The 20,983-nt window shown below is 37.1% G+C and overlaps 1 protein-coding gene across 3 annotated transcripts in view; it reads left to right on the forward strand.

Annotated features, from left to right (window-relative positions):
* snx7 (sorting nexin 7) overlaps positions 1-20,983 on the forward strand; it is a 63,591-nt gene that overhangs the window by 17,607 nt on the left and 25,001 nt on the right. For 2 of the 3 annotated variants that reach the window (XM_059983963.1, XM_059983965.1), the window contains exons 2-4: positions 7,236-7,418; positions 17,767-17,877; positions 19,791-19,949. In XM_059983963.1, coding sequence (XP_059839946.1) covers positions 7,236-7,418; positions 17,767-17,877; positions 19,791-19,949 — 453 coding nt within the window. The remainder of the gene's footprint in view (positions 1-7,235; positions 7,419-17,766; positions 17,878-19,790; positions 19,950-20,983) is intronic. The other variant, XM_059983964.1, reaches the window with a different exon arrangement.

The raw sequence follows: 20,983 nt of genomic DNA on the forward strand, positions 1-20,983 counted from the left end.
ATGAAAATGCTGGAAACTTAAGCATTTCAGACAACATCTGTGAAAAACGAACGAGTTAACTTTTTAAGTTACTGTATTCAAAAGAAAAGATATTACTTGCTTGAAAGAATAGCCTATTGATTGCATCTTGAAAAGACTTGCATTAATTCTTGGGATTCCTGAATCCAGTGCTTTCAGAATTTTGAAGAGAGAATCTTGTTTTAAGAGGGGGAAGAAAGAACTTGAATAGAAAGCTGTGAAAGTAATGCTAGTATTGATTCAGCACTGCCTGTGTTTAATCATAGCTCAGAAAAAAAAATCCTTTCAAACTGATGATCATGCCAAGAAATTCAGAGTGGAAACCATTACAGCTTCAACTGAATTCCTGTGCTTGGCATTCTCAGCCAAGTTCTCCAACTTGCAACCTATTGCTAACTTTGAGACTGAAATCTTATATTTGTCCTTCTGAATCACCTGCTGAATTTGCTAAGGTTCAATCTCATTATTTAATGATTGCTGCTACAAAAGCTGGGCAACAATATTATATAGAATTTAATTAAAATCAATTGCAGAAATTAAAGGTGGTTTGCAAGTCAGAAAACTCAAAAATAGAATTGAAAGTGAAACATGCAGAAGTTTAATTGTAAAATGGTATATACGTTGAGAAGCTGCTCTGAAGAATTCTGTTTTATTTATTAATTGAGATACACTGTGAAACAGGCTCTTCAAGCCACACCACCTAGCTATCCCCCACCTCCCGTTTAACCTTGGCCTAATCATGGGACAAATTACAATAATCAGTTAACCTACCAACTGGTATGTCTATGAATTGTGGGAGGAAACCCACACTGTCACGGGGAGTACGTACAAACTTCTTCGAGTCAGTGCCAGGAATTGAACTCAGTCGCTGATATTATAAAGCGTTGTGCTAAGCACTACGCTGCCCTAAGAGATACAGCCCACGAGCTCTTATTCCCTAATTACACCCATGTGACTAATTAACCGACTAACCCACATGTCTTTGGAATGTGGGGGAAACTGGATTGCCTGGAGTAAAACTCTCAGTCACAGGGAGAATGTACAAGCTCCTTGTAGACAGCAGCAGAATCAAACCCAGGTCACTGGTGCTGTAATAGTGCTATGCTACTGCCCCTTTCCTGAGTCTGCATGAGATAAAGTTTGACCTTTGCTTTGAGATGTGTCTTTGAGATTTGCAGGGATAACAATTGATACAGAAGTATCAATTACTTTGGTAAAATAGAAGTTACAGACAATGCAAATAGAGTAGAAAATAATCAGACATTTTGCCTGAAGACTAGCAACGTAACCCTTCAGGGTCCCGAAGGTTCAGGCATAATAGGGAATATAAAAGAGGAGAAGGTGTTCATTATTGGTTAGTGAGATCATCACTGCCATAATGATGCCATAAAGATATCTTTGAATGTTCTACAAATGAGGCCATGTGGACGGAGGTCAGAAATGGGGGCAATTGCTTTGCATGGATTATAATACAGGCCTCCCAAGTCAGTAGGTGACAGAGAAGGCAACCTATAGAGCAGTTCAGAATAAATCTTTATAATAGCATGGAGATTTTAGCTTCAGTATTTACTTTGTGAAAAAATGAGACTCGGTGGAGTTTTTATAAGACCTCCAGGAGGCTTTTTTTGAGCTAGTCCGACAAGGAAGCCATCAATAATGGAATGTTTTAATTATATGGAGAGGGAAGACAGAAAGGGCTTTATTTGCTTCACTGGAGCAGAACAAGCTGAAGGGTGACCTGATCAACATGTCTAATCAGAGACTCTTTTCAATGGTAGTGTTGTTTTAAGACCAGAGGGTATGGGTTTATGGTGAGCGTGCACAGGGGATCTGAGAAAGAATCTTTTCAACCAAAGAATGGTTACAATCTGGAATACACTACCTGCGAGGTGATGAAAGGAAGTATTTAGTCAACATTTAGGTAACATCTCAATGGCCAGTTGAATTGCCAACTATAGACTGAGAACCAAGTTCAGGTAAATGAGATTAGTATAAGTAAATATTGGCATTGATGTAATGGGCCAAAAGGTCTATTTCCATGCTGTAAGACTTTATGACAGGTAGATGATTTCCTCCACGTTTTGTGAATCACCTATTGACATAATAAGCCGGCTGGTGATGTAGTGGCATCTGCACCAGACTTTGAGGCAAGTGGTCCTGGGTTTGAACCCGGCCAACTCCTTGCACACTTTCCTTCTGTGCTGGGTTGAACGTTGAGCTAACAATTCGGCCATGTAAAAAACAGATAAACGCTAAAGAGACTGCAAGGTTGCCTCATGATGTGCCTCAAGGTGCTGGGAGGAGCTAATTAACCATTGTGATGAAATTTTTGAGGTTCTGTACTGGAAACTGTTAAAGTTGATTAATGATACAATTTTTTTAAATGCATAGATTTCAGAAACGAGGATTTCTTTGCATTGAGCCATTTTTTGTAATGAAATGTGCCACGTGCAGCCATTTATAAGTTGAGGTATTCATATTTATTAGATACATATTTTAACCAGAAGGTGGTTGGTGAGGACCAGTAACTATGATCTTTGGTTTTAAAAATTTTAAGAAATTTTTCAGACTTTTAAGAATTCCTTTTTTTATCATAAGCACTGTAAGTTTGCATGTTCACTGCAATTCAATACATGCTGGGTTAATAAATCCAGGAACTCCTGAGACTTGAGATTTATCTAACCAAATTCGTGGAATTTTTCTCTAACATGGACTCTTACTAAAAAATCAACTGCCATATGCCTACTTTCTTCAACTATGATAGTGATGTACGTACACCCAAATAATTAGTGAGGTGATTTATTCTGCATTTTTTAATGATACAAATAAAATAATAGTTTTAATTGAAACTTAAGAGTTTTGGAAAAGTAAGTTATCAGGATAGTCATATGTTGTTACATATGTTATTACAAGTAAGCAAAGAATTGGGCAGGAATAAAATGGGTAATAAAACAAACCAAAAATTTCAAAACTATACTACAAGAAAATGTTTTTTTTAAACTTTGTGTACTGTTAACACCTTGACAAATAGTAGTGTTCTGGAGAGGTGGGCAAAATTGGTATTTTCTCCATAGGTAGGATTCTTCCATCTTTAGGCTTTTGCACAATCTGCAGTGCACTGATGCTTGTTTTATGTATTCAAAAGTACAGTGCAGAACAGACCCTTCTAGCCCAATGAGCCATGTCACCCAGCAACCCGCCTATTTAACCTCAGTCTAATCACTGGACAGTTTATAATGACCAATTAACCTACTAACTGGTATGTCTTTGGACTATAGGAAGAAAGCGACTTGGTCACAGGGAGAAATTCATAAGGTCGCAGGTGACACTAGAATTGAACTCTGAACTTCACCCCTGGCGGTAATAAGTTTGAGCTTACCGCTACGCTGTGATGGCGTTATGTTCCTGAATTACATCTTTTTCAAGCCGTATGTGACAATAAAGCAACTTTATTTTATCATTGTGAATAGGAAAGGGGAAGATGTTGCTGCAAGGGTTTCAAGAAGGAGCAAATTATTGTATTTATAATTCTCATCATTTTCCCAAGTTTTCTCACTTAACAGTTATTGAACTACTTTTGAAATGTAGCATTATTATAATGAGCACAGAATGGTTTGTGTACAGCAATTTCCTACAAATTACTAAAAAAAAGTCCATAAGATATGGGAGCAGGATTAGGCTTTTTGGCCCATCAATTCTACTCTGCCATTCAGTCATAGCTGATCTTTTCCTTCCCCTCCTCAGCCCCACTCCCTGCCTTCACACTGTAACCTTTGCCATTGTGTCCAATCAAGGACCGATCAAGCTTTGCCTTAAATACACCCAATGACCTAGCCTCCACAACTGCCTGTGGTAATAAAGTCCACAAATTCATTACTTTCTGGCTAAATATCTGTTTTAAATGGATGCCCCTTTATCCTGAGGCTGTGCCTTGTCCTAGATCCTTTCCACATCTGCTCTGTCCAGGCCTTTCAACATTCGAAAGGTTTCAATGAGATTCCCCCTCATCCTTCTAAATTTTAGCGAGTACAGAGCCATTAAATGTTCCTCGTATGATAACCCTTTTATTTTTTTAAAAAATATTTATTTATTAAATTTTAGAAATTACAAAGAATAAATGTAATAGTAAAATAGTAAGAAAGATAATATTAGCCCTCCCCTTAACCCTCCCCCCACTTAACCCTTATCTAAAGAAAGAAAAAAGAAGGATTGCCTGGATATCGGAGGATCCCCACATGCTCAGTGGAGTTCAAAATAATTTTGATATTTATTTTTTACTTTCCCCAATTACTATAATTTTATCTTCAAAGGACCTATGTATTTAATCCTATCTTTTGTAACCCAATCTCTCTTTAATTTCTTATGTTCTGTTTCTGTTAAATGTGTTTCTTATAAAAAAAAGCTATATTTCCTTTCATTTTCTTAATATATGTTAAAACTCTTTTTCTTTTCACAGGTCCATTAATTCCATTAACATTAAAACTTTAAAAATTAAGTAAGTTAATCATTCATAGTACCTTGGGAATTCTTTAAAATTCCCCATGTTGCTATGAGTCTCTCCCCAATCATCCAGGCAAAGAAGAAGAAAAATAGAAAAAAGATAACTAATACATAAGAAAAAAAAACAAAATACCCCCCCACTAATGTTGTGAATAAAAAGAACACAACATTATCCCCCCCCCCCATTTTATGGGTCATGGCAATCGCCATGATTGTACATGTGAAACTCGCAGCTATCGATCAGGTGCTCCCCCGCAAAAAAAAAGAAAAATATATCAATAAAGAAAAGAAAAAAATAAAAATAAAATAATAATTAATGTCTCTACTCTCAATTAAAAATACTCCTCGACCGTTTTTTTTTCTTATAAATGTCCGTCAGGTCCAACCTTATTTCAGTCTTCTTCATTAGTCCATTTCATTTCTATAATTCTTTAGTCCTCTTCATGGGCATCAGGTAATTCTTGTACAAATTCTTCCGCTTTCCGGTAGTCAACGAAGAATCTTCTTTCTCCATTATCCAGGAAAATTATCAATTTTGCTGGATAGCTCAATAAAAATTTATAGCCCTTTTCCCATAAAGATTTTTTCACTGGATTAAATTCCTTCCGTCTCTTCAACAGATCATAGCTTATGCCTGGATAAAAAAAACCTCTTTTCCCTTCTACTATCAATGGCCCATTTCTCTTTTTAGCACCTTGAGTAGCTGCCTTCAAGCTCATTTCTTTATCTTGATACCTTCAACATTTTATCAAAATTGATCTCGGATTAAGGTCGTGGCCTTAAAGCTCTATGTGCTCTTTCAAATTCAATTACTTGATTTCCTTCTTTCATTTCCAAAATTTCCGGAATCCATTTTTGAAAGAATTTTATTGGATTTTCTCCCTCTGTACCTTCCATAAGACCAACAATTCTAATATTATTTTGTCTACTGGAGTTCTCAAGCGCATCCATTTTTTCCATCATCCGTTTTCTTTCTGCTGTCCAGGCAAGCTTATCGTATTCTATCTTTTCTATTCTTTCTGTGTTTTCTTCTATTTTTACTTCCATCTCTTAAACTTTATTATCCATCTTCTTTTGTTCTTCCACCACATTGTCAAGTGTATTCTGTATGCTTCTTATATCTGTTCTTATAGCTTTAAATTCATTCACCATATCTGTTCTTATAACTTTTAATTCATTGATTATAAATATCAGGATATCTTTTATGTCTCTTCCAATCTCTTCCTTTTTTTCTTTTTCTTCTGGTTTTCCCAAAGAGTCTGTTTCAACTTCCGACTCACTTTCAATTTCACTTCCAACCATAGTTAAAGCTTGTAGTTTTGTTAACATCTGTTCGTGCATACTTTTGCGCATGCGTTGTTCTTGCCGTTTCTTCTTAGAGACCGCCGACCTTGCTGCAACTTCTTTTCCCGCAACATCAGAAGTGCCACGCACTTCGTCGGGAGAAGATCCAACTTCGCCAAGACAGCTAGGCCTTTTTCCCCGCCGATTTCCGCAGTCTTCAAAGTAGTAACTTTCTTCTGTTTCAGTTTAGGAGCCATATCAAAAGATAATCCTGAGTTGCTTATAAGTAGTTTCTAATAGATATTTGTTAATTCTTCTCCATTTAAACCTTATTTCATTACTTTGTGCGAGGGAGCTGGAATCCCAACGTCTCGACCCTACGTCATCACGTGACGTCCCCGACCCTTTTATTCCTGGAATCATCTTTGTGAACGTCCTTTAAACCCTCTCCAATGCCAGCACATCTTTTCTTAGATGAAGAGCCCAAAACTGTTCAGAATTCTCATGGTGAAGCCTCAGCAGTGCCCTCGAAAGCCTCAGCATCACATCTCTGCTCTTGTATTCAAAACCTCTTGAAATGAATGCTAACATTGCTTTTGCCTTTCTCACCACCTGCAAGTTAAACCTTAGGTGTTCTGCACAAGGACTCCCAAGTCCCTTTGCATCTCAGTTTTTTGGATTTTCTCCCCATTTAGAAAATAATCTACACATTCATTTCTACTACTAAAGTGCATGACTATGCATTTTCTAACATTGTACTTCATTTGCCACTCCCTTGCCATTCTCTTAATTTGTTAATAAGTCCTTCTGCAGCCTACCTGTTTCCTCATTATCTATATACACAAAATGCTGGCAGAACTTAGCGGGTCAGGTAGCGTCTGTGAAGGGAATGACCAGATGATGTTTTGGGCAGAATAAAAGAGTAGGGGGGAAAAGCAAGAGCTAGTAAGTGACGGGTGAATCCAGGTGAGAAGAGAGCATACAGAAATGTGTGGCGGTTGTGGGAGGGAAGGGAATACCGTGAGAAGCTGAGAGGCTATAGGAAGAGAAGGCAGAGGGCTGAATGAAAAATCTGATAGAGGATAAGAGCCCATGATCACATTCTATTGTGAAAATGAAGTACTAAAATAAATTTGTTCTTCTGAGTATAATTGGAATAAGTATCCCTCCCACAACATACATAACTTCTCAAGACATGAGTAACTGCATTGAATAATAATTAAAAAGAGAAGTTTCAGTTTGTAAAACTAAATTCAAAATGCATAACCAAAAATAGCTTATTATATGAATGTTGAAGAATAATCTTTGATAAGATATGACTGGATTGAAAACAGTTCTGCATGTGGCTTGGTCCATGTAAAAGCTGCTTATGTTATTTCACGGCAATGGGTCTTTTGAAAATGTGGTAACTATTGTGATTTGTCTTCCAACAGGATCCTACTTTCAGTGATGCCAGTTCTATCAATATCTCCATGCCCACTTCGCCTTCCTCCATGATTAATCAGCACACTTTGGAAGATGAACCAGACAACAAAGATCTTTTTGTCACAGTTGATGGTCCAGAGATTCATTCCACTCCGTTTGATAATTTTTATACTTACAGAGTTATTACGAAGGTAAAAGATAAAATTAATTACAAGTGTTTGTGGTTCCAGTATTGAATTTAGTAAACTGTCAATTTACACATGTTAATATTTTGTTCTAAAATGAAGATGCAAGGGAGAGAGAGAACCTGTGGTATGTTGAATACTGGGTGAATATGTAGTCTTTGGGGTACTGCAAGTCTGTGTCTTTGCTGTTGCTTTGCTCACACTTGAGTGCTCGGTGGCGGGTACTGATTGTTTTTTTGCTGGTGGGGGAAAAGGAGATCATTGCTTGCTGCCACTTAGGTGTGGGAGGGAGGGGAGCTGGGGGGGGCACTTTTAACATTTAAATGTCATTCATTCTTTGGGGCACTCCTGTGTTTTCGTGGATGGTTGCGAAGAAACAGCGTTTCAGGATGTATATTGTATGCATTTCTGACATTAAATGTACCTTTGAAACTTTGAAACCTTTGATGTAAGTAATTTGTGAGCAATATGTTGAATGAGGAGATACCTTATAAATACAGGCAGTCCCCGGGTTACGTACGAGTTCCATTCCTGAGTCCGTCCTTAAGTCAGATTTGTACATAAGTCAGAACAAGTACATCCGGTATTTAGTGTCAATTAGTCAAACATTTGTCTTAGTATATAGTACCTTTCTATGCATATAAAACACTTAAGGAAACGTACATATTCCAATAATTAAACCACTGCGTTGCTGAGTAATAATTGTAGCTTTCATTGGGTCAGGGCCATTCACATGCTCCATTATTCTTACTTTATCCTTTAAAATTGTTCTGATTGTTGACCGACTGTAGCTTAACACTTTTCTAATGACCAATGGTGTTTCACCTTTTTCCAAACGCTTTATTATTTCCACTTTATTTTCAATCGCGATCGCTTCCCGTCGGAGTAGAAACACTGCGGGCAGCGGGTCCCGACCTCTGCCAGCTCCCGAGCTCCGCTGGGTCCTAAGGACCACCGCACTGAGATAAGCTAAATGGGACAAGTGGGGGCTCTGCTAGGTTTGGGTATTTGATCATCCACAATATTCCGCGTGGGAATTTAAACTGGAGGTGGCAGTGTTTTTTTTTAAACGAGGTCGAGTTGTGAACTCGACATCAACCCAGCACGGGAGCGGTTTGTCATTGGATCGAACTCGGAAACCTCGGTTCTCCAGCCTGGCGCTGATCTCACTGCGCCACCAGCTGACCACAATGGGGGTGGGGGGAGGGTCAGGGTGACTCTTACTAAGAAAAATTTAAGCCAAATACAAAGTTAAACACTCAACACAGTGTCAACGGCAACGACTTAAAATGGTGGACGGCGTTGCGATCCGACTTAAAATGGCGGACGGTGTCGCAATCTGTTTTATAATGGTGGACGGCGTTCTTCTTCCTCGGTTCGTAAGTCCAAGTTGTCCGTAAGTCGGACGTTTGTAACTCGGGGACTACCTGTAATGACAGAACGTACAGTTCCAAAGCTCAGCACATGTTTCAATATTCCATGGTGTTTATGTTCAGGGATGTACCACTACCAAACGTGAATTCTCATAGTCAGATTTTAATTCTTCATAATTTTTGTCATGAGATGTGTTGGGCAATTTTCATAACAGCTAGTTGTTAGTGATTGTAATCAGGACTTTTCTTTAGCATGCTTTTGCTATAACCCAGGTTAGTCGTTAAGTTGTTATAACTGACTGCTTTTCATCGGTATATTTGGCCTATTAGGTACAATACTTTAGTAGATTTTGAATGTGTAAAATCTCTAGGTTACTAAATCTTTGCATAATGTTGCTTAAATATTTACTTAAAAATAACTTTAAATGATTGAGCAGTTTAGGAGTGATTCTGTTTAGATTCCCTGGCTCTCCATTGCTCATTGATATTAGTTTATTATTGTCACATGTATGGAGACACAGTAACAAGCTTGTTTTGCATACTGATTAAACAGATCAAGTTCCTATAGCTTGTATTGAGCTAGAATTAAGTTTACCAATAACAATGCAGAATGAAAAATGCAGTGCAGGTAAATGAAGTGTAAGATGTGCTTCATTTAGGTGAAATGGTATCATAAAATTGATATAAATTTAAGACTGTTGGTTAATTGGTCATTGTAAATTATCCCATGATTAGACTAGGATTAAATTGGGGGATTGTTAAACATTGCGGCCTGGAAGGGCTGACTTCATGCTGTATCTCAATAAATGAATTGTACTAATGTGCAATTTTATTTCAAAATTATATCGTAATTTGTAAATATTTAAATTAGTAATATTTAATCTAAAAGCTAAATTAATATTTTCAACTTTTAAAATTAACTTAATCTAACAAAATTTCAGATGAGATTTTTGTGTAGCATGTACTTTAATATACCTTTTGCTATGGGGTAGGAATAGACAACTAAGTATGCCAATTTGGTTCACAATCTGATGGAAGTTTATTACTTTTATGACTCCAGTCCTATTTCAATTTTTTTTTCTTGTCAAGTAGAGTTAGATAGTCTGATTTATAGAAATTTATGTAATGACTCCATTATACACATTCAATTTGCAAATTAAATTCCTCACTCCCTTTTAACTACTAAAAGATTCAGAATAATAAAACTGAATTTTGTCTAGTTGAGTCTTGATGAAAATTGAGCAACAGGCTGCTCTATTTGGTGTCTGAGATCAGTGTTATTAATCATAATGAAGAAAATGGTTTTGCACAAGTAATGTATTCCTGTATTATAAGAATTTTTCGAGCAATTTGCAATCAATTGAGGCTATTGGTACTTGTCTTTTTATAATGGAAGAAATCTGGCAGCATCTTGTGGTATATGCACTCATACAGCTAAAATGTAAATATTGGCTTGCTGTTGATCGTTTCCTGCTTGCAGGGTGTGCTGTTACAATCACTGTTTCTGAAGCACAATCCCTGAAAATGTTATGTTTTGTTACATGAAATGCTTGATGTTCTCTGGGAATTGAGAGATTTGAAAGATGGTATTATTAGATTGCTGACATGATGATCGAGCCAGATCTAAGTAGATGGGGAGCTACTCAATGCTGAATTTTTGAAAGAAAAGCAAAAACTGACACCTACTCAGTAGGTCAGGCAGCGTTGACGGGAAGAAAGATTTAATGTTGCAGATTACCCCTCAGCAGTACCTGTTTCTAACATTTTCTGGCTTTATTCTAAATGGGAATTTGAAAGAATTACAGATAGTTTTTTTAAAATCCAGAGGTAGATTGGTTGGAAGAAATATATTTTGGCGATGACTATGGGTGGTGTAAAAGAAAGTAAGAAAATTCTTTTAGTAATGAAAATAGCAAGCCCAAGTGGAGTGTTGATCAGGATGTTGGCTTTGAACATGGATAGACTTCATATGTAGTGTGAGGTTAGGGAGGAACTGCTGAGAGAGAGAGAGAGAGAGAGAGAGAGGGGGAAAGGGAGAAAGTCGACACCAGTTGAAGTTAACCAAGGATACAAGTTACTGCACAGAGATCTTGGAACAAAATCTGAGAGGAAATTTAATTGAGAACTTGGTGTGTTGGTTGGGTGGAAAGAAAGAACAAGGATTTCAGATGACCTATCAATTTAAAGTAGATCAGAGGCACAGAAATAATGCAAAGGATAATTGTGGAATAAAAATGAATTGAGCAATCTGGTTGAGTAAAACAATGAAATTTTAATACTGAATTTTTTTCCTGATTTATAGGATAGAATTGTCAAAACAGTAGGCAAAATAAACAAAATAAAAGTTGTCGTTGAGATATGCCAACTAGAAATTTTGATCAAAAATGGGAATAGGTTGTAAGAATGAAGGTAAATGCAAAGAGTTTTATATTTCATTGCTGAATAAAGATGAGGTAATCTGGTGCTGTTGATCTAGATGGTGGAGAAATGAGTCAGCCTGTAATAGAATTTAGAGCATGGAAATATCTTTATGGACTCTAGCTGTTCAAGAAACAATGACTATCAACAACTTTCAAATAAAGTTTCAAAGTTCAAATTCCAGTCTTAATGATGGAGTGAATGAAGGTGCTGAGGATAATTTTTTTTATTAATCTAGTTTGCTGGGATAACTACAAGTGCAAGAATATTCTGAGAATCTTCATTGTAACAAATTATGGATTATATTTATCATTTTGAATTGAAGGATTGTTTGAGAAATAGTAAATTCATCTGAGTCACCAAAAATGTTCTACTCAATTCATAATTAGATTATTACACAGCGATCTAGAAAAACATAGTAACAAAGGGCCTGCAGCTGAAATTAAGAGGGGTATACATAATAAAAGGATTTCAGTGAAGGTTCACCAGTTTGTTTACTGGGGTGGAATGAAATGTTTGTTGATTCTCCTGGGACAGAAGTGCCGAGCGGGTGTCCTAATTGGCAATGACTTTCTGAAACATTCTCTCACAGTCTTAGTAACTTTGAACAGAGATTATCATTAACTAATGAATTGGTAACAATAATTATGGACTTCCGAAAGAAAAGGATGAGTCCTGTTAGTTATTTATGTGTAACATTGAAATAAATGAAGCATTTTAGAAATCCTGACCAAAAGTGTTTATTAATCTTTTGAAAAGACAGTTGAAGATAACATCATTTATAAATACTATTTTAATGTACCTCATAACATTTGAAATATCAATGTTTGGTGCATATTTATGAAAGATCAGGGAAAGGAAAATAAACACTTTGCCCTTCGTGAAGCTCTTGTTGTTGCACTAACGATGACAAATATTTTGTATCTGGCTTGTATTTGATTGAGAATTATGCGCATTTCATTAGTTACTCTACTCCAATAATTAGACTTGACCAAGTTCAGCACTGAAAACAATGACGGACGTGAATATTCATAGAGGAGCTATACTGCATACGGTATTTACTGTTATCACTGAATATCCAGTGTTCACTCACAAACAACAAGAAAAAATATAAGCAGAGTGAAGCCAATGCCAACTGGCCCGACTGTTTTCTATCAAAATACTGATGCTGTATGCCAGCACTGAGGATTTCACAACATATCAACTAATGTCATGCGTTATTGCAACTGTCTAGCTGTCGATAAGCCAGCATGAGATACTTCCTGTGAAAACATCTCACTGATCTCGGGTTGTTTTAAAAAATCATTTGCTGCTTTATTTGATAGTAAACAGAATCATTACATAATTTTAAGGGGGAAAGGATCGAGAGACAGTACAGCTGTGTGCCAACAAAATTTTTGCGGGTGTCATAGGCTTGCCATTCCTGCCCTGGTAGGAGAGATTAAATGGGTTGCGTCTAGAGCTTTTTAGAGTTTAGAAGAATGAGCGGTCATATTGAAGCATAGAAATATGGATAGTGTTCCACGGGGTAGACTCAGAGATGATTTATCTCAGGTCTGGTGTTGGGCTTTGGTCCAAAAGTAAAGGATCATCAACTTAGAGCTGTAATTATAAAAAAAAACAACAAATGGATATAAGTTTTTGCATTTATCAGCTTGAGGGCTCAGAGTTGTTGACAATGTGCAAAATGTGTTGATAATTGAATTTTGAAAGGATACGCGATTGATAAATGTTTGAGATCTTAATGAAGAGGTGTGAGAGTACTACTTTTCACCACATAATGAAGCGCCAGTAACATTATACTGTTCACTTTTTAACTTGTGATGTAACTGCATTTATTATTAATTTATTTGTAATATTACTTTGTGTTGTGTAAGTTAAGCACACTGTGTTGCGCACCTTAACCTGGAGAAATGTTGTTTTATGTGGCGGTATACATGTCTGCGGTTGAAATGACAATGAATTTCAACTTGCTCAAAATCAGGTTTGTTATCACCAGCATGTGTCATGAAATTTCTTAACTTAGCAGCAGTATAATACAATACATGATAATATAGAAATAAAAAAATAACTAATTTAATCAATTACATTAAGTATATATATATATTAAATATATTAAAATAATTTAAAATGAAATATTTTTTTAAAAGTGAGGTAGTGTACATGGGTTCAATGACCATTTAGGAATTGGATGACAGAAGAGAAGAAGCTGTCCTGAATCACTGAGTGTGTGCTTTCAGGTTTCTGTACCTCCTGCCTGATGGTAACAGTGAGAAAACGGCATGTCCTGCATAATGGAGGTCCTCAATAATGGATGCTGTCCTTCTGAGGCACCACTCCTTCAAGGTGTCTTGGATACTACTGAGGCTAGTACTCAAGATGGAGCTGATTCATTTTACAACTTTCTGTAGCTTCTTTCGGTCCTGTGCAGTAGCGCCCCCCCCCACCCCCATACTAGACAGTGATGCAGTCTGTCAGAATGTTTTCCATGTTACATCTATAGAAGTTTTCAAATATTTTAGATGACAAACCAAATCTCCACAAACTCCTAATGAAATATAGCTGCTGTCTTGATTTCTGTATGGCTGCATCAATATGTTGGAACCATGTTCGATCCTCAGAGATCTTGATACACAGGAACCTGAAATTGCTCACTCACTCCACTTCTGATTCCTCTGGGAATTAGTTCATGTTTTGTTGTCTTACCCTCCATGAAGTCTATAGTCAGCTCTTTTACCTTACCGTCACTGTGCGAGGTTGTTGCTGTGACACCACTCAACTAGTTGGTATATCTCGCTCCTGTACGCTTTCTCATCTCCAGCTGAGATCTTACCAGCAATGGTTGTATCATCAGCAAATTTGGTGATGGTATTTAATCCATACCTAGCCACACAGTCATGGGTATAGAGGGAGGAGAGCAGTTGGCTAAGCACACACTCCTGAGGTGTGCTAGAGTCAGTGAGGATGAGATATAAGCAATCCGCATGAATTGTTGTCTTCTGGTTAGGAAGTTGAGGATCCAATTGCAGAGGGAGGTACAGAGGCCCAGGTTTTGTAGTTTATCAATCAGGGCTGTGGGAATGATTGCGTTGAATGCTGAGCTATGACCAGCATCCTGACATAGGTGTTTATATCGCGACAGTAGGCAAATTGCAGTGGATCCAGGTCCTTGGTGAGGCAAAAGTTGATTCTAGCCATGACCAACCTCTCAAATCATTACATCACTATAGATGTGAGTGCTACTGGCCGAAAGTCATTAAGGTACTGGTATAATTGTTGTCTTTTTGAACCAGGTGGGAACTTCCAACCCCAGCAGTTAGCAGTTGAAAATATCCTTGAATATTCCCATCAGTTGGTTGGCACAAGTTTTCAGAGCCTTACCAGGTACTCCATTGAGGCCTCCTGCCTTGCGAGGGTTTGTCCTTATTAAAGACAGCCTGACATCAGCCTCCGAGATAGCGATCACAGGGACACTTTGGAGCAGCAGGGATCTTCAGAGCTGTAGTTATGTTTTCTCTTTCAAAGCAGGCTTAGAAGGCATTTAGCTCATCTGGTAGTGAAGCATCTCTGCAATTCATGCTAACGGGTTTAGCTTTGTAGAAAGTAATATCCTGCAAACCCTATCGTGCATCCGATGTTACTTCCAACTTCATTCGATGTTGTTTCTTTGCTGTTGAAATAGCCTTCCAAGCCATACCTGTTTTTCTTGTATAGACCTGGGTCACGAGACTTAAGTGCCACAAATCTGGCCCTCAGCAGATGGTGAACTTCCTCGTTCATCCACGACTTTTGGTTTGAGAATGTACATCAAGATTTTGTAGGCAAACACTCATCTGCACAGGTTTTAATGAAGTTGGTAATAACTGTAGCTTACTCATCCAGATTTGAAGATGAATCACTGACCAAAGTCCAGTTCACTGATTTAAAGCAGTCCTGTAAGTGCTCCAGTGCTTCCCTTGTCTATACCTCCTTGTTCCTCGCTATTGATCCTGTGGTTTCTGCCGATACTCAGAGAGTAGAACTACAACCAGATGATCAGACTTTGTGAAATGTGGGCGTGGAATAGCATGGTAAGCACTGTTGATCTTAGTGTAACAGGAGTCCAGTGTGTTGTTCCCTCTGGTACTACAAGTGATTTGTTGATGGTAATTAGTGACTTTTTCAAACCGGACTGGTTAAACCACCCCCCCCCCCACCACCCCACCAAAACGATGATGAAGGTGTCAGGCTGTGCTGCTTCATGCATATTGATCCCATTGCTTAGATCATCCAGAGCCTGTATGACTTTGGCCTGAGGTGGAATGTACACCGCTACCAAAATGATCATCGAAATCTCCCACGGCAGGTAAAATAGATGGTACTTAATTGTGAGATATTCCAGGTCTGGTGAGCAGAAATGGGGCATCTCTGATATATTAGTGCACCAAGACGAGTTGATCATGAGGCATATACCTCCACCTCTGTTTTTGAGAGACTCGACAGTCTTATCCTGATGTTGTATAGTAAACATGTGAATCTGAATTGTTGCGTCTGGTATAGAAGTGGTTAACCAGGATTCTGTGAAACAAAGGACACAAGTGGTCCTAATGTCCCTCTGATACAGCACACCTTGGCTCTGAGATCAGTAAATAAAATTGATTTACTGGAGACTGTATGTTTGTTAGTAAGATAATCAGTATTGAAGTCGAAAACCCCATTTCTTAAACGTACCTGTATCCCTGATCGGCAGCCACGTTTTCTCCAAGGAGTCTGACGAGAAATACGGCCACATTCGACATTGTTTCTGTCGATTTTAAACAGCAATACATTGTTCAGTTGCATTAAGACATTTTTGTTAATTGTAATGACCTTGGAAGCAGTTGTAATTCACAGCTGTATCAGGAGGAACCAGGAATATTTAATCATATCCATTGAGCTGCGCTACTCAAGGTTGCCATTCCCAAGGTGCTCCTGGAAGTAGTAGGATTTTCTAGAATCACCCAGAAGTGATTTCTTAATAGCTGCTTGGCAGAAAGAAAGCAAGAAGAAAAGCTTGGTCTCCTTGGAATCTAGTTCTAAGATAAGCACTTATGCGCAAATTGGCCGGCGTAGATTGTTAGGGGGTCTGATTACAGGAGTAAAGAAGTCAAATGAGACATCTTTATAGGTCCTTGTTGTGATATAATGTTGTGCACATTTTGGCTTCTTAGTTAAGGAAGAATGTAATCCCAGTAGAGGCACTGTAATGAAGATTCTCTAGCGAGGTACTAGCTACGTATGAACAGAGAATGGATGGACTTGATCTGCATTCCGAAGAGTTGAGAAGGATTAGAAGAGTTCTCACGGAAAATGTTAAAGGCCTTGTAACATGGTAGAGGCAGCAAAGGTGGTATCTCTTTACCTAGGGAAACTAATAAGTATACGTATTCTCACTAATGCTTTGTATAATTGAATAAATCTATTCATTTCCTCTAGCAATAAATAATGATATTGTTAGCTTTCTTATTTGTTTTGCCTGGACACTAGCCTTTTATAAATTAAGCAGTAGGGGCACAGATCTTGTTCCATCTCTAGGCTCAGCAATCTCTCGCCATTAGAATAATGTATTTTGAATTTTCTGCCGAAGTGGGCAATTTTACTATTTTCCTTGGCCAGTTTAACCCATCCATATATTTGGCAGAAAATAAGTTGTGAATATATAAAAAGGCTGCTAACTTTGAAATTGGCAAATACCTTTAATTCTGCCAATACTGACACCACACGCATATCCTTCATTAAATCTTTTCAACCAGAAAATAAATTAATTAATGTCTACTTTCCATTTCCTGTTAACTAAACATCTATCCACATTAAAATCTTATCCTCCAACATGGTATTTATCTTGGTATTTTAAATCCCAACTGGAATTCACACTGAATTCCATGCACACGCTTAATTTACATTTCATTTCACAGGATACTCTAAACTCTTCTCTGTAGTTGGTACAACCTATAAAAACAACAGTTCATGAAGATTTTGGTTGGTCATTCACTTCAGCACTATCACCACCTTCCTTGATTGTATTAGCATGTTGAATGAATGGCATATCTATGCCAAGGTAGAGAATATCAATAAATGTTTGCATTTATTGCCCTCTAAGTTAGGAAGTCAGTTCCACCATTTATCCTGAAAAAAATGCATCCTTCAATCTTATCTTACTCTTCATCTGGTTCATTGATTTAATGACACCAGTGGATACTATCTCATTAGTATTAACAAGAATCCTAGTCATATATTGTATATCATATATCTAAAATGAAATATATAACAATTTTGAGTCAGTAGAGTTCTAAGCTAAAGCAACTTTAATGGAATTTCCTTATTTATCAATCATTTTTGGGTGCTTATCATTTTGATAGGCATGATGTTATTATCTTAGACCATGACTGTCCCTTCACAATAGATGCAGCTGTTAAAACTAAAGCAAATGTGTATATCTGTTATATTACCCAACAATTATATTCTACAACGTATACTGTTTGTATTTTACTGCTTCAAGATGACCTGTACTGATGCTCTATGTATTTAACCCTGTTTGTTTATAGACCACACGCAGTGAATTTGACTCCAGTGAGCATGAGGTTCGTAGACGTTACCAAGATTTCTTTTGGCTAAAAGACCAACTTGAACAAGCACATTCGACTTTGATTCTTCCTGTAAGTGAATAATTTTTGAGAACTTTTCTGTAGTATTTTAGTCTATATTTAAATGACTTCCAAAATATTTCCTTAATATTAAAGTCTTATCTTTGAATACATGTTGGTATGGTTTATTTTTTGTCTATATCAGTTGAGCTGTGTGTATTGAACATGAGAGCAATTGGATTGATGTACAGCCTAGTTTCTTCAATCAGATCCATGGGGTCACTTCCATATTTACAATAGGTATGCTTTGTTGTGGTTATGTCCTAGAATCAAATCTCTGGTGTCAAATTTGATCTATACAAATTCTTTGGCATATGATCATGGAACTTGTTTTTTTTAAAGGTAAGCTAATATCTATTACACGTGACATATTTGCCTTCCTACCTTCTAACCACCCCACAAAATCAATAACTTGGCTCCATTTTTTTTAACTCGTCTTGTAGATTGCAGTGCATTATATAGATCCCTGTACTCAAAGATATAACCTAAACTTGCAATGAGTTTGAGGATCAATGTGGACATGCACATCTGTCATGTGCTGGCACTTCCCATGACTGCTTTAGTTTATATCTGTGTTGCACTGCTGGGAGAATGTTTTTAGAGAGAAAAGGGTGAATTGCTAGAAAAACAGTCATTAAGTGAACACAAATATAGCATGGTTATAGGTAATTATTGGTAGAAGCATAAGTAGCAAATAACTAGGCTAAAGGAAAAGGGGAATCACAGTAAACAAATTAATGTAACACAAATAACTGAGGTGGAGTAAGATGGCAGCCAATAAAACACTAGAGATACTCACAGTTTCTCCAGAGCATTACTTTCCTCATAGCTCTGAAGTACACGGAGCCTTGGTTGCTATATTAATTTTGATATTTCTGCATTAGCATTACATTTCATGTTTCTGCAGCAGTTAAATATAGACTATCTTGTGGATTATGTCTGTGTACAATAGAATTGTCTGTTGAGCTTTTGGTTTTTGATAATAAAACGTGCGAGAATAAGAATTACAGAATGTGCAGTTTTTGGAGCACGGTCCTTAATCCTTGTTCTGTTTTGTCAGAAGTGTAAGGCTCTTTGCATATTTGCTCTGTATTTATCTTTTTGACATTGAAATGTTTTGTGATACTTGAATACAAGCAGGAATTCTGAAGTGGAAAGCCAGCTTAATACCACAGTTGTCATCAGTGGAAGTGCCCAGCAGGTTTGTTGTTGGAAAAAAAGTGCTTAGCATGACAGTTTATTGTGTAGAGCATGAACTTTATTTCTACTCTAGTTGCTTCACTGTATGAGTCATGTGTCATTTGCACTCTTTGCTGTGGTGGAATCCATCACAAATAACAGTTCTTAACTATGAAAAGTATAATTGTACAAGTTTTATGCCTTTCAATCAAGCATAACCCTTTGGTTATTCTTGGAGTTTGCTCATTTCATGATCATGATTGCTATAATAATAATAAAAATCTATTGGCATGTATGGCAGGTAGATTTTCAGAAAATGTACCCAAATTCTCACTTTCAGGGCATAGAATTAGCTGGTTGTGGTTTATGGAGAATGGTTTAATGGGTGAAAGTGGCCATCATTCATTTGTACCTTGACAGTCATTATCAGTATGCTATTTGAATTTGGAGTTGAGATCATTGATAATATAAAATGAATTACAGAAATGTCCAGTTATTAATTTTAGAGCTTTTCTGTAGTAAATATACTGTATTTCAGCTCTTTTTATTATTAAGATAGCAGTCATTTCCATAAATTAAAATCATTTACAGAGGTGCTTTTAGTTGTAAGATTTGCATCACTATTTTAAATTGTTCTATTAGTATGGAATTAAGTGTTAAAATAGAACTCTTACGGTGTAGCAATTTATTTTTGTTGCATACTGTTACGCTAATCTAACCATTTTTAATTTTCTCTTTCTACTTAGACATTGCCAGAGAAATTTGCAGTAAGGGGGATGGTGGAACGATTTAATGAAGATTTCATAGAGATGCGCCGGAAGGCACTACATAAATTTTTAAACAGAATTGCTGACCATCCTACACTGTCTTTTAATGAAGACTTCAAATTATTTCTAACTGTTCAGGCAGGTGCAAAATCTATTCAGTTATCCATTATAATAGCAAAACTAGGAAATGTCCTGTGTGCTTCAACAGATTTATTTATGGATGTAGATTTTTATAAGTTATTATAAATGCAGTTAAGGGCATTGTTTCATTGTGTATTTTGACATATATTTGAATTATAACCTACTAAATACAATTGTTTCTAAAAATTATTAATTTATTTTTGAGGTCTGTTTGGAATTCATAAACTTCTCTTCAATGAAATGTTAATAGTTTTTGGATTAGTAAGATGTCCAGTTATACCAGTGTTACGTCCGTGGCCCCCTCCTTTTTGAGAATCGCAAGATCACTATTAAGTCAGGTCAGGAGACCAGGAAATGAGAGAAAGACATGCAGAATCCACAAAGACTTTGGAATGTGTCCTGGCCTCCGAAAGGCGGAACCATTGATAAAGGCTATTGTCTCTTGGAGACGGAATTGTGTATTAAATACTGTATGGTGCATCGAAGCCCCCAGGCAATGAACCGAGGGGGGGGTTGGTGGAGGGATTGCATCATCCCAACCTGTTTGACATCTGAGACCCTGTGAGTCAGGATAAAAGAGGGTCTGGGGAACAGCCCCTTCAGACGCACCAGAAGAAACGCTAGAACTCCTGTAACAGCGTAATAGCGAAAACCGGTGGAAAAGCCCACATGCATCCTTTTCCATTTGCCTCGGAATTGGTGGGGCCTTTACCATGGAAGCACGGCTTTAGCTAACCACAAAAGGGAAATCAGTCCCCAACGACTCTCGAAGGATTGACATCATAAAAGGAATGGGCAAGTTAAACCTCCGTCTTTCTCTCCAACCAAAAAGCTGCAGCTTGAATGAACTTGAGTGACTTTTATATTTCCATCGGACAATACATTATCCCCTAGACAATGATAGAGCTATTTCTTATTGATTATTATTATACCTGCGCTTTTAGATTTAGTATTGACGACATATATTATCTGTATTTTTGCATTGATATTATTTTTGTGTATTTTTATCAATAAATACTGTTAAAAATAGT

The sequence above is a fragment of the Hypanus sabinus genome, chromosome 11 (assembly GCF_030144855.1).
Source record: "Hypanus sabinus isolate sHypSab1 chromosome 11, sHypSab1.hap1, whole genome shotgun sequence".
NCBI classification, from domain to species: Eukaryota; Metazoa; Chordata; class Chondrichthyes; order Myliobatiformes; family Dasyatidae; genus Hypanus; species Hypanus sabinus.